At 38.9% G+C, this 12,743-nt stretch overlaps 2 protein-coding genes and 1 non-coding gene across 3 annotated transcripts; 2 read left to right on the top strand and 1 right to left on the bottom strand.

Annotated features, from left to right (window-relative positions):
• Positions 1–271: 271 nt before the first annotated feature.
• Positions 272–4,715, top strand: LOC138624181 (tumor protein D54-like). The gene is made up of 9 exons (XM_069704162.1): positions 272–371; positions 1,185–1,297; positions 1,435–1,583; positions 1,778–1,825; positions 2,258–2,359; positions 3,331–3,357; positions 4,065–4,100; positions 4,187–4,235; positions 4,330–4,715. Exons 1-9 carry the CDS (start codon positions 359–361, stop codon positions 4,402–4,404), a joined length of 612 nt encoding a protein of 203 aa, XP_069560263.1. The 5' UTR covers positions 272–358; the 3' UTR covers positions 4,405–4,715.
• Positions 4,716–5,094: 379 nt separating this feature from the next.
• On the bottom strand, positions 5,095–5,166 carry trnae-cuc (transfer RNA glutamic acid (anticodon CUC)). Its single transcript has one exon. It is a non-coding gene; the product is annotated as a tRNA-Glu (tRNA).
• A 330-nt stretch (positions 5,167–5,496) lies between these two features.
• ppdpfa (pancreatic progenitor cell differentiation and proliferation factor a) lies at positions 5,497–8,992 on the top strand. Its single transcript, XM_069704258.1, has 5 exons — positions 5,497–5,608; positions 6,630–6,733; positions 6,851–6,928; positions 7,048–7,141; positions 7,270–8,992. Exons 2-5 carry the CDS (start codon positions 6,679–6,681, stop codon positions 7,400–7,402), a joined length of 360 nt encoding a protein of 119 aa, XP_069560359.1. The 5' UTR covers positions 5,497–5,608; positions 6,630–6,678; the 3' UTR covers positions 7,403–8,992.
• The last annotated feature ends 3,751 nt before the right edge of the window (positions 8,993–12,743 follow it).

Genomic DNA, 12,743 nt, shown 5'->3' with positions numbered 1-12,743 from the left:
TGCCTCGTTGAAATTTCCTGCATGTGATTTCCAAACATATGACATCAAATTAATATCCACTTTTTATTAAATCGTTCTTATTTTTTATTTTTTTTTATATATAAATATAAACTTTTAGAATATATTTGTCATCTTGGATGTATTTTGAAGTAGATTTAAAAAAAAAAAAAAAATAAAAAAAAAAATTATAATATGGTATTTGGTGTTTGTATTTGAAAGCGCGTGCGTGCGCGTGCGCGTGAGCCCATTTATATCCTCGGTGATCCTGACTGCGTCCTGCTAGTCCCTGACTGGAAGTGAATGGGAACAAACAAACAAGCAGCTCGGTCCAAAAAAAACAAAAAAAAAAGTGGCAGCGATGGACCAACAGGGTAGGAAACATCTTCCATCGTCTACACGGTACCGGACAGATAAGTTAAGAGCTTCAGTCGGCGGCGCAACGTGTTTATGGCGACTTTGTGCTGCGGCTAAATGTTCGCTGACGTTAGCATCGTGTGCAACAGGTGACGTTAGGTCGTTAGCCTGCTAGCTCGTTAGCCTCAGAGTTCAGCACCGAGGACAGCTCCGGTGTTTATTTTTTTTATTTTTATTATTTTCTAAATAATATCTGTTATTAGAATAATCGCTTTAATGTACTCTGCTTTTTCGCAATTTATATATCTACTTACGGGATATTTTGTTGGGACTTTAAAAAAATATATATATAATTAACATATATTTGTGTTATATATGTTATTTGCATTAGTTGTTTTTTTTAATGTAAGCGTGTTGTGCGTTTTAATATACACGCAGTATATTATTATTATTATTATTATTATTTTTTTAGTGCTGTCCCTTATCTGATTTACCACTGGCTGTATATGCTGTGCTGCATCAGTTCACGTGACATACTTATCCCTATACAAATAACCATTAAACAAATAAATAGTTAAATGTAATTGTTCTTATTTACCCACCTTACTGCTATCTCATATTTCCCCAATCACTCCGTGGAAGGTTCCGGTTTGAGCTTCTTTATCCATGATTTAGATTTATTCACACCGTAATCTAAGGGTCTTATCCGTGATGTATTACTTGCTCCTATTTACTTACTTTAATGCTACGAATCTGTCCGTCTGGTATTTGTATTTGTCTAATATTTTTTTTAAATTTTTTATAATATGTTCCTCATGTCTCTCACTAAGGTTATGGTGGGACTACTTCACCCGTGAACTTCTCCACAAGGGTAATAGCGAATGGTTCGCCCTCGGATCTAACAGATGAGGATGTGGACTGTCTACGTTTTGAACTCACAAAGGTAAAGCAGCTCTTTGGGCTGTTGGGACATGAGGTGCCACAAAAGCGGGCTGTAAAACAGTGAACATGTGTAGTATACTTCTGCTTGCATTGTCTGTACTGAGTAAAAACAAATTTTTTTTTTTAACTTTCACACAGATGGAGGAGGAAATTCTGACCTTGAGGCAGGTCCTTATGGCCAAAGAAAAATATGCATCAGACATCAGGAGGCAGCTGGGAATGAGTCCTCTCAGTAACATCAAACAGAACCTATCCAAAGGCTGGCAGGAGGTCCAGACCTCGGCGCCGTAAGTGCACTTTGGACTACTGTCGTGATGTTTGCTGAAGGCTTAAAAACCTCTGTTCTGGCAGAGGATTTGCCACGCATTGTCTTAACGTGACATGGTTACATAACCAGGAAAAGCACACTCGTGACTGCCGTTGCTTCGACTCTTAAATCAGCGTAATAATCTGTCGACCTGTGCATGTTCTGTCCTTTCAGATACCTGACAGCCTCTGCCACTCTCGATGACATCAGCCACTCCAGCGCGTGAGTGCTGCTCTTAATGTTTCAATCATAACCAGAAAGTTAAAAAAAAAAAAAAAGTTGTACTACGCTTCATGGCGCAAAGGGTTTCCCAACGTTACGTCCTGTACTCGCATATTGAAGGAAAAAAAACAAGTGATGGGATTTTCCGTGACAAATAGGATCGGTGCCCCGTTAATAGCCTTACAGCCTGACTTAGCACAGGAAGGCAGTAGTATTAACAGGCAACAGCAGGAGTAGCCTGAAGTACTCGTTTGCAACAAAGTGAGCAAGGGATCTCCTGCTGCCAGATGGACAGTCGTCACTGACGTACATTAGCTTATTAACTACGTCTGAGTTCATAGCTTTGTGCACTCACCTGTTGTGTAATATATGGCAACGTGGTGACCTGTCTTCACACAAATCCTGACTTCTACTACTCCTTTCTACCTGCAGATATTTGCGGACACGGGATAGTCTCTCTCAAGCAGGCCAGGTGACCTCTGCTGCACTGTCCGGCATGGGTGTGGCCATAACCAGGAGACTGGCAGAGATGAGGTATACCATGAACTGGCTCCTAATCTTATAAAAGAAAAGCAAAAGGGTTTCAATAATGAGTTAAAAAAAAAAAAACAAAAAAAACAAAGTGAGCAAAATATATTAGCTTGAGATTGTAGTTTTAGTTCTCTGGGATTCACCTCAGTAATAAAACTTCAGGCTCTAGATATGTAGAGTGAAAATGTACTGAGACTTAATAGTGCAAAAGTGACCATCAAGGTGCTGGAAAAGCTGTCTTTGGCTGATTCAGGGAGGCAGATGGACAGACATGAGGCCAACAGAGTCATGTCAAGTGGGCAATATGTCAAAGGATGGTTTGAAATGCACACCGTGCTTATTATGGGTCAGCAAACACAGGCATAAAAAGCCCACATCTCCAACTAATGCATGTAATAATTTGTTGAAAATTAGATAAATCAGAATGGAAGTTAAAAGCCAGAGATTTATAAATCACTTTTATTTATGTTTTTGTTGTTATTTATGTCTCATCTGTTTCTACTTGGATCCAAGATCTCAAAACTTAAACCAGGCCTCTTTGATTTACTGTACAGCACAACACTTCCTGCCCTTCGAAGCTGCGAGCAAACAGCATCCCCTCATTGTAACCTTTTATTGCAGGATTTATTTTTTTTTTTTTAAGATATGCTCCACCAAAAATCTGTTTACATGGCAGATTGTCCCCCTCGAGGCTCGAAAACTGTCTGTGGAGTGTTTAATTCCTTCCTTCCTTCCTTCTGCAGGACTATTTAACGGTGGTACGAAATAGGGTCTGATTTGTTCGGAGTTATTACCTCACGTTTGAAAGCCTCTCGTGTTGTTGCAAGTAAACAACCATAATCCAATCACATTAGTGATTCTGGTTATCAGAAGCAGCAGCTGATCAGTCTGTCGTTGTCGTTCTTGTGGAAACAGAAGCTGATGTGACGTAATCTGTGTGTCTTGTCTTTATCTTCTTGCTGCAAACTCCACAGAGCTCTTCCTCTTCCGAGCCCACCGCGGTAAGATCTGCAACACCAAACTGAGCTCCAATAACTGTCTTTAAGTGGTCCTAATTTTAGAGTAAAATATGGCGACCTTAAAGTGACTTTTCTTTTGGCACAACTGTAGTAGCTGTGAGATGGCCACACAAACTGACATGAATATACTGGATAAGGGCCAATTTAGTGTATTAGCCAATCAGGTGTATGGCAGCAAACACAAATTAACATCAACAATTAAAAAATGTTATTGTTGCTGTTTGCTGCCGTTTCCTGTTTTCTATTCTCTTATATCCAATATGTTTGACATGTGAAGTGTTGCTCAGTCAAAACAAGTATTTAGACACCCTGGGTTCATTTTTGGAAACTTGCGATGGTCGTATTGATATTTTTTTTTACACGTGTTTTTACGAAATTATGAATTGATTAAAATAATAATAAAAAATAAAAAGTTACAAATTTGAAAAGTTGAACAGAGGGCTTTTCAGTAGAGCTTCAATATATTTGGACTCGTAGCACAACAGAAAGGCTTTTTTTTTCATCTATCTACATTTGCAAATCACATAAACGAGCATTGGTTATATATATATATTAAAAAAATTCAGCCTTTACTTAAGATATATTAAATTAAAATGTATTTTTTATGTTTCAGCTGAATCATTGTATATTTGTTTTTAAGCCTTGTCACTCACAATGCTCACACTCCCATTGTTCTGTCCCTTACCCAGCCCGCTGAGCCACACCATGAGTGTGCCGACTATGAGGTAAAACACCACAACTATTTGTCTCTTTAATTACCGAGCTTCCGACTGTGATTGGGTTTTAATTGGTCCCCGAATTTCCTGCCTAGACACTCCAACACGTTCAAGTCTTTTGAGGAAATGGTCGGCAACGTGAAGGTGAGTTTATTAAGGTAGCAGGGACAAACACACAGTTCACTTAGTCTGCTTTCTGTCTGAGTATTCATCGCTTGTTTCCTTTCTGAATTCAAAGGATAAGATGACTGGCACTCTGACAAATAACGGAGACACCTCTGGGTTTGAAAGAAGATCCTCACGCCAAACATGAGATGAACACGTCTAACATTACACAAATATTTATTTTCATACCTTGTAAAGTTATGAAAGAATGCTATTTTTTTCTCCCTTGTCTGTGTGAATATTTCCACTGTTGTTTCTGGCAGTTAATTAATACAGAGTGACTAATATAATGTATTAAATTTGTAATGTAAACTTATTTACTCTTGTAAAATGATCTCTTAATATATAATACCCATTATGTTTCATAAATGTTTATTTTGAAATGAGGGAAGTAAACCAATCTTCTGAAATCACCTAGTAGTTTTTGTATTTTAAGATTTTTCAATTAAAGTAAATAGAATGGTGTGCAGTCTTTTGTCATTGATGGACACAGCATAGTTGTTTTTAATCCAACTTGACTGTTATTTTGACTGTTAATGCTGTGAGAATGTTTCTAAAACTTGGGTAAGTGTCAGATATGGCCTTATTTCGTACGAGCCTTCGGGTGGCGCTAGAGACTTCACATTGAACAGTTTCATTTGTCGTATACACATTGGTTACAGGTGGCCCCCTACTGCACTGCATCATTTTTTTTTTTTAAATCGACTGATTGTGACCGCTTGTACACCACCATTTAATTCATCGACACCCAAAATAAAGGCCTTAAGAAATGCATCATAAACACACCAAATCTAAATGATCTAACATAGAAGAAGGAAAAAAAAAAAAAAAAGCTTAGTTCCCTGACCGGGAATCGAACCCGGGCCGCGGCGGTGAGAGCGCCGAATCCTAACCACTAGACCACCAGGGAGCTGTGAGCACCGGCCGCATCACGATTAATTTAAACCCTGGCTACAAAACAGACACTAGTTGGGTTACTAGTTTTAATCTTGGGAAAGTTTTTTTTTTTTTTTTTAACGTTTAAAACCGCTCGTCTGTCCCCGTGTTACTAATTTAAATGTAACTTACACAAAAAAAAAAATTATTACATGAACCGAGCGCTAATTAATTAAAGCCTCTCCAAGCATCCTTTTCATCTGATGTCCTCGAGCGGTCACATTCCCCGCCCCGTGCCACCGCAGCACGCGCCAAGGCCAGCTCCTATAAAAAGGCGCTGAGAGGCTTCAAGCCCGTGCAGAGACCAAGAGAGTCAACAAAGGTAGTTCAAACACAAATGGGCCATTGGTAACAACTTGCGCGTCTTCTACTTCCAGCCGTCCGCATCCGGTGCCGACATCATCCAGCTCTTTAAGGTAGGTCAAAAAAAAAAATAACACCACTCAGTGCTTTTTAACGTTTAAAAACTCTTTAATTGTGGATGTAAAACCAACATTTTACGTACAAAGTTTAGTGAATCTTTTCAAAATTCATAATAGAACAGGTTAGAAGTCCTGCTTAGTTTTCCCCCTCACATTTCTCTGACTTAACCCCAAAATATGAATGTAGCTTTTGCACAAGTGAAAAACAAGGTTTTGCTTATTTAAATGATCCCACGCACATGCAGTAAGTATTAATTAGTATGTAAAAATGGCCTTGTGGCCACTGTTTGTGCACCAGCTGCTGTTTCTATCTGGGTTATGGAGCGCAGACGTGTATTTTGTCTGCTCCCTGAAATCCGCAAAGCCACCTGGTGTTGAGCTTCACAGCCTTCAACCGGTTCTCCAGACCGTCAATATATTCAAGGCACTCTGATATATTTTTTTTTTTCCCCACCCACTGGTAATCATTTTATATTTGCTAGATATAAGTAGATTTGTTTTTTTTTTAATATACAACACATTTTTTTTTGCTGTGCATTTAATATATCCTCAAAAATGATGATTTTTTTGTTGTTTTTGACCTCCATAAAATGTGGGTAGAGGCCTCGGTGATGTCCGACTTGGACATCTCCCAGGAAAACTGACATGAACTCTGGCGCAATCTTCTGCCTGCCACTTCTGCGGTCATGCAGCCAGCTCATGCATAACGCTATCTGACTTCATGCTCTCACACGCACTCTGGTTATTTGACTCATGGGAAACAGGACTCTCAGCGGCAGCTGCTTCTGCTTCATCACTCTGCAGCATGAATGAATGCAGCACAGCTGCTGAAGCACTGCACTACTTACATGCAGTGGTGACAGCAGTAACAAGATGCATAACATTTGAGGAATATATAATTAGATGGAATTGCTAAAAAAAAAAAAAAAAAAATTGTTTAAATGACGGTGAGAAGGTGGTAGAGTCCTTTTCCCTTTTTCTTCCCAGTCTAATAACGCCTCATCTTCTCTTTCAGGTTACCATCTTCCATCTTTGAGCGGTTTTCCACCTTGAGGTCGGAGAAAATGGCAGCAATTCCATCAAGTGGCTCCCTCATAGCCACCCATGATTACTACAGAAGTGAGTCAGAAGAGGCCCCAGTGCATTTATAGTGCACTCATTTCAGTGACGGGCGTAAACAGCACACGATATGGTTGTTGTTTTTTCCCCCCACTAAAAGAAACGTCTCTCCTCCAGGGCGTCTCGGATCCACCTCCAGTAACAGCTCTTGTGGCAGTGCCGAGTACACAGGAGAGGTCATTCCACACCACCCAGGTATGAAGAAGAACCTGGTTTTATTCTGAAAATGTACAAGAAAAACAAACAAACAAACAAAAAAATAAGTGGCGTCATCCCAAAGCAAAATAAGTAAAGTTACCTTTTGTTCCTTGTAGGACTTCCAAGGCAAGACTCTGGCCACTGGTGGACTTCGTTTTTCTTTGCAAAACAGAACCAGCCCGGCATGCAGAACGCATCTGAAAATCAAAAGTGAGTGTGTTCACATAAAAAAAAAAAATTGAACTACATCACAAGTTAATCTGAAGTCGTTACGTTTGTTTTTGTTTTGTTTTTTTTTGGTTGTGGGAGGTTAAAATGTGGCTTCGTTTGTGTTGCAGGAGTAAAACCTACACAGTGGCCGACGGTCAGGTGACCTGCATCGCCCGGGAAATGGTTCTGAACCGAAAGCTCAGTAAAAGCAGTGACAGTGGAAAGACTGAGACATCGACCGCTCCACCTGCTTCCTCCTAAACCCCGTTCCCCTCCCGCACCGTCAGCTTGCCACCCATCCCATAGTCCATCACCGGAGATGGAGATGAAAGGTGGTGGCAATGATGATGATGGTGTTTTTGAAGCTGTAATCTATAGATAGACTTTTTTTTTTTTTGCTTGTGTATATTATCTTTTTATTATGACCAAAGGTTTTGGAAAAAAAAACTCAACTGTGTAAAAAGTTTTTTCATCTATTTCTTCATATGACTTGAAAAATAAAAAATAAAAATTCTTGCAGACAGCATCTATGTATCTAATTTTAGATGGACAGATAGATAGATAGATAGATAGATAGATAGATAGATAGATAGATAGATAGATAGATAGATAGATAGATAGATAGATAGATAGATAGATAGATAGATAGATAGATAGATAGATAGATAGATAGATAGATAGATAGATAGATAGATAGACGGATAGACAGATAGGTAGACAGATAGATAGACAGACAGACAGATAGATAGACAGACAAGTAGACAGACAGACAGACAGACAGACAGACAGACAGACAGACAGACAGACAGACAGACAGACAGACAGACAGATAGATAGATAGATAGATAGATAGATAGATAGATAGATAGATAGATAGATAGATAGATAGATAGATGCCAAAAGAAGCACAAGTATTATTTCAGAAAACACTGTTATGCACTTGTTTTGTGCCTCACATGCGCCTCACTACAGATTCACTACAGACCAGCTGCTTCGTAACTCAGTGAGGCAACACATGCAGCCTACTTACTAAACACATCTAATCTGTTTAGCTTTGACATGATTAGAAGCGATTAATGCAGGTGATAATACAGTTTACGTAAGGCCTCACCTCAGCTTCAATGTGGGTCACCAGCTTCTGGAAAAAACACAGTAACAGCGAGTAAAGGTTAGGACGGTCAGGACGATCAACGACTACAAAGGACACGTGCTGTAAACTTTGTTTTTGGTTATATTTGTGCATAAATTCACTGAAAGCAGATCTCTGGTCAGTGACGCGACTACAAACCTGCAAAAATGTCCGTCACCTTCATAACTGCTCAACTTGACCTTAAAGCCGTCCACCTGCTGCTGTTAATTCTTGCGCTGGAATTGTTTTAAGAGACACTATTCAAATGTCTCATCACATTGTTGTAACAAATTCTGCAAGGAGAGAGTTTAATGCTTCCCTGAGATCATGTGTTTTCCTTCATATGCACGTGTCACAGTTTCTGCACTTTAAACTGTCTTTTTATTTTAAAACAACAAAACTTCACGTGTCAGGAGAGACATGCATATATAATCAAATGAAATGCCCTCATTTCTTAGTGCTATTTACAAAATAAAACAAAAAGGGTTTAAAATCCTGCAGTAGATTCACAGTAAGAGAAAATGTTTAATTGCACGCTGAGTTTTTTTGTTTTGTTTCTCGCAATAAATTAGCAAATTTCTCATAAGGAATCATCATTTATTAGATATCATTCTCATATATTAAGAATTTATCATTATATTTCACATTAAAATGTTCAGATTGCTGTGAAGACATGCATCACTGGTGACTGTTAGAACGATCAATAAATGCGCTGGAATTGACTTTTCTTTGAAATTATATGCAGGGAACATTTTGCAATGTGTACACGGACAGCTAAGAATAGACTGAACAAAGTCTGGTTGTCGGATTATCTTCCCGTTCAAACATGAGAGTCAAACAGTTCCAGAACAGCTTGCTGAGAGACACATACTAGGACAAACATTTTTGGCATCCAGAAGGACCTGAGACGTGATTCATGTCAAGCTTCAACTGAATCTAGTCATTTACTAACGGCTCGGTCTACGCCGGCCTCCCGCCAAAGCTGCCCTGTTCCTGCCGGCGTGTCAGGGAAGGCATTCGGGTCTAAAAACGTCCCGCGATCCCCGCCAAGAATAAACACACCCGTGTCACTTCACTGACGCGGGTCTCCCATCATTCAGGTCTTTTTTTATTACTCCAAAGGCCACGCTGGGTTGCTCTGTGCAAAGTTTAAGGACGAGCGGGGCAGACCGTTGGGCTTGTAGGAGGTCTGTCCACTCTGAGGGACCGTCTCATTTTTTTGTGTCTTTATTTTGTCTTAAATTCACACCCTGATGATGCATTTTCCAGCCTGAGACTTACAGTTGCAGTTGTTCTGTCCGGGACTCATTTGACAAAGACGTTTTACAGTTTTACAATGCAGAATGTATGTATGCTGACGATTCAACGATATGTATTGCGACGTGCCAAAATAAATTATAAAGGAAGAAATCAGAGGAAATTGTTCTAGAGAAACACAGTCTGTGTAGGGAGGAGGTGTGGTTGGATGGGTGGGTCAACAAAACATCCGACTTTTTAAAAAGCACGAGAACGGCTCATCAACCACATGTTTATCGCCACGACGATGAAGCTCTCCTAATCTTGAAAATGTTCTTATTATAACCAAAACAGTGACGCTTCCATAAACATGTTGTCATGTCATAAAACTGATTCCTTTTTTAACAGTGATTTTTGGAAGGCTGAGAAAATTTGTCGTCTTTCTGACACTGTTTCATATTAGAAAACCTATAAGACATTGATGCAAATAAATGAATTTGGTGGACTTTTTGGGGAAAACTATAGGAACTAAAAAGTGAATCCATTTTTGAGAAGTAAACAAACCATGAGTTGGTGTGGTTCAGTTGACAGAACAAGAGCAGAGCCAAAACTTCAGTTGCGCAAGATAACAGGATCAGTAAACTCACGGTCATACCGACATAACTGAATATTGGTAAGAGCCTTCAGTTTTTAGGGAAGTCTTCCTATGTCAGTCTTAGTCTGCTGTTTAGTTGTTTGGTCAAATCCATCCAACACTAAAAACCAAAAAAATATCAGCGCTCGAGATCGTCACACCGAGGACGTTTATGGAGGTAAATTTATGTAGCAAAAATGGTGAAGATGTGCATTAAAAACGAGTATAAGTTCAGTTTAAATTTCTACTGCACTTCCATTGCGTTGCTCAATCGTCATCCACATCTTAAAAATTGCATGCAGATACAATGTTGTGTGCAAGCTCTCGCCAATAGCCAGTGGAAAAACCCAGCATGCAGGGCACTCATGCACATCAGTGAGCTCAAAGATAAATGGGGAATCTGGGGCAAAGGCATCTCATGACTCTGCTGCCAAAGAGTCCAACCTCCGGCTCCCACCAAACGTTCAAGTTCAGTCTGGAGGGGTAAGAGGACAGGAACCCGTTTTACGGAGTATTAGCAGGCGCAGTGCCTCATTGTGTAACTTTTAATGTTTGTCTTTTCCGGTAAAAGGGGGTTGGTTCTGTCCGCAGGGGCGCAGGTGTCATCCTGTTTTAGAGCAGCAGAAATGAGGCTAGGACGTGAAGCGCCGGGTTTGTGTGAGTCCACGTGTCACTGAGGGACTTTTGGTGTTGACACGAAAAGTTGCATGATGTTGAAGTCCCACCAAGATCCATTATCTCCATTATCTGTTTATTATTTACCTTCCTTGTTTCTTTGGGGATTTTTGAAAAACAAAAAACAACCTAAAAACAGATTTCAAAATATTTGGACCTGGATCCCTTTGAACTAATAAATTCATCACATACTTGAATAAAGTCTAATCTGACAAAACAAACATTTATTCTAGAAAATGGAACATGCAGTTCCTGTGGACTCTTTCTACCGTCAAACGAGTTAAAGTTCGTGATAGTTGCTGTACTTAAGAATAAATTTGAGGAACTTTATCTTTACTGAACCATTACAACTTCATGCTTCTTTATACCTTTACTCCACTGCATATATTCAACATCTATGACCATTCGTTTCGTACCTTCCTATGTTAAGTTTCAAACATATACAACATCAAAAATGTAGCTTTCACCTCAATGCTAAAGTAATAATGAGCCAATATGAAGTCACAGGTTATCTTTCGTCCTAATGAGTACCTCAACTCCAATATTTTAATTTTAATTAAATGCTGATAAGACTCGTGTACTGAGGCTATGCTCTTACCTGTGGTGTATTTACAGTACATTGTAGTATTAGTATGGTATTGGAGTACATCATTTAAATACTTCTTCAAATATTCTTCCTATGAGAACCTTATAAAATATAGTGCATCGTTTACTACCTTACTCTATATGAAATAATTAAAATGATCTCCACTTCAACACTTTCAAATGATACATACAGAGCATCCATTGACAGAGGGGTGACTATCCACAATTTACTGTCAATATTTTTAATTCAGTTTTTTCTTTTTTTATAATTCCCATTTTACTATTCAATACCAGAATCTTTACTGGTAACTGGTTATTTTTACTGCAAGGTTTTACTTCTTCAAGTAAAAAAAAAAAACCAAATACAAATCAATGTAACAGCATCTCACATTTAGGAAAAGCTTTAAAAACATTATTTTCTGTAATGAGGTCACTGCTGATTTGTTTTCACTTGACGTAAACATCGACTTTGGTCTGATGGAACGCAGCATTTATTTTCACGGGAGACTCTGTTTGTGAGAGCAGCTGTGGAGCTCGCCAGACCTACGTAAACCAGGCCAAATATCTGAGAGCGCTGCCACAGCCCCGCTCCCCAGGCAGAAACTATAAAGTGTACAATAAGGCCACATAAGGCCGGACTAAGCTGGACCGATGACACAAGAACGGAGTCATGCTTTCAGAACTATTTACATCAGGGTTTGTTTCTACCTCAATATTGATATAGCTAGAAAACAATAAACATGAATACTGAACTTAGGAAATACGGAAAGAAACCATTGTTCTCCGAACAAACACTTTCTTACTTCTATGACCAGTATTGCAAGAAAAGTTTGTTGAAATGTTTGACATTTAATGGTTTTCAGACTATACATTTGTTCATCTTTGCCAGAACGAGGTTCACATTGTGTCTTTGAGCGATAAGTATTTATTATTGTCTGTTCTGCACTGAAATTTGCCACATTTATTCATGTTTATGGCTGAATTACAAAAACGTCCGTGACCCCTAAAGTGTCCATCCAATGCCACCGTGAGGTTAAAGTGGTTTGTACCGTACTTAAATTTGTTTGGCACAATGTTTGATATACACCTCTGCAGTTAAAACAGGAAAAACAAGTTGTTTCTTATTTTTCATTGACCTCATGTCACTGCTTTTACTTGCATTTACTTCACTGTGTTGATTTTTGTATCCCAAGTTGAAATTTGCAGTTTTGCTGTTTTTAATGGTGTTTAGTGCTTATTAACAAACGTTAGTTAAGCTAATAAGTTAAACTAAGATGGAGAACACCTATCATGTTAAGGTTTTACATACAATGTTCTTACAGTCCTACGGGAAACACTACAGT

This window comes from Brachyistius frenatus, unplaced genomic scaffold (genome assembly GCF_029030835.1).
Source record: "Brachyistius frenatus isolate BFR_SWC_R1_liver_20210118 unplaced genomic scaffold, ASM2903083v1 Contig_50, whole genome shotgun sequence".
Taxonomy (NCBI): domain Eukaryota; kingdom Metazoa; phylum Chordata; class Actinopteri; family Embiotocidae; genus Brachyistius; species Brachyistius frenatus.
This window is presented reverse-complemented; position numbering and strand designations above follow the sequence as displayed.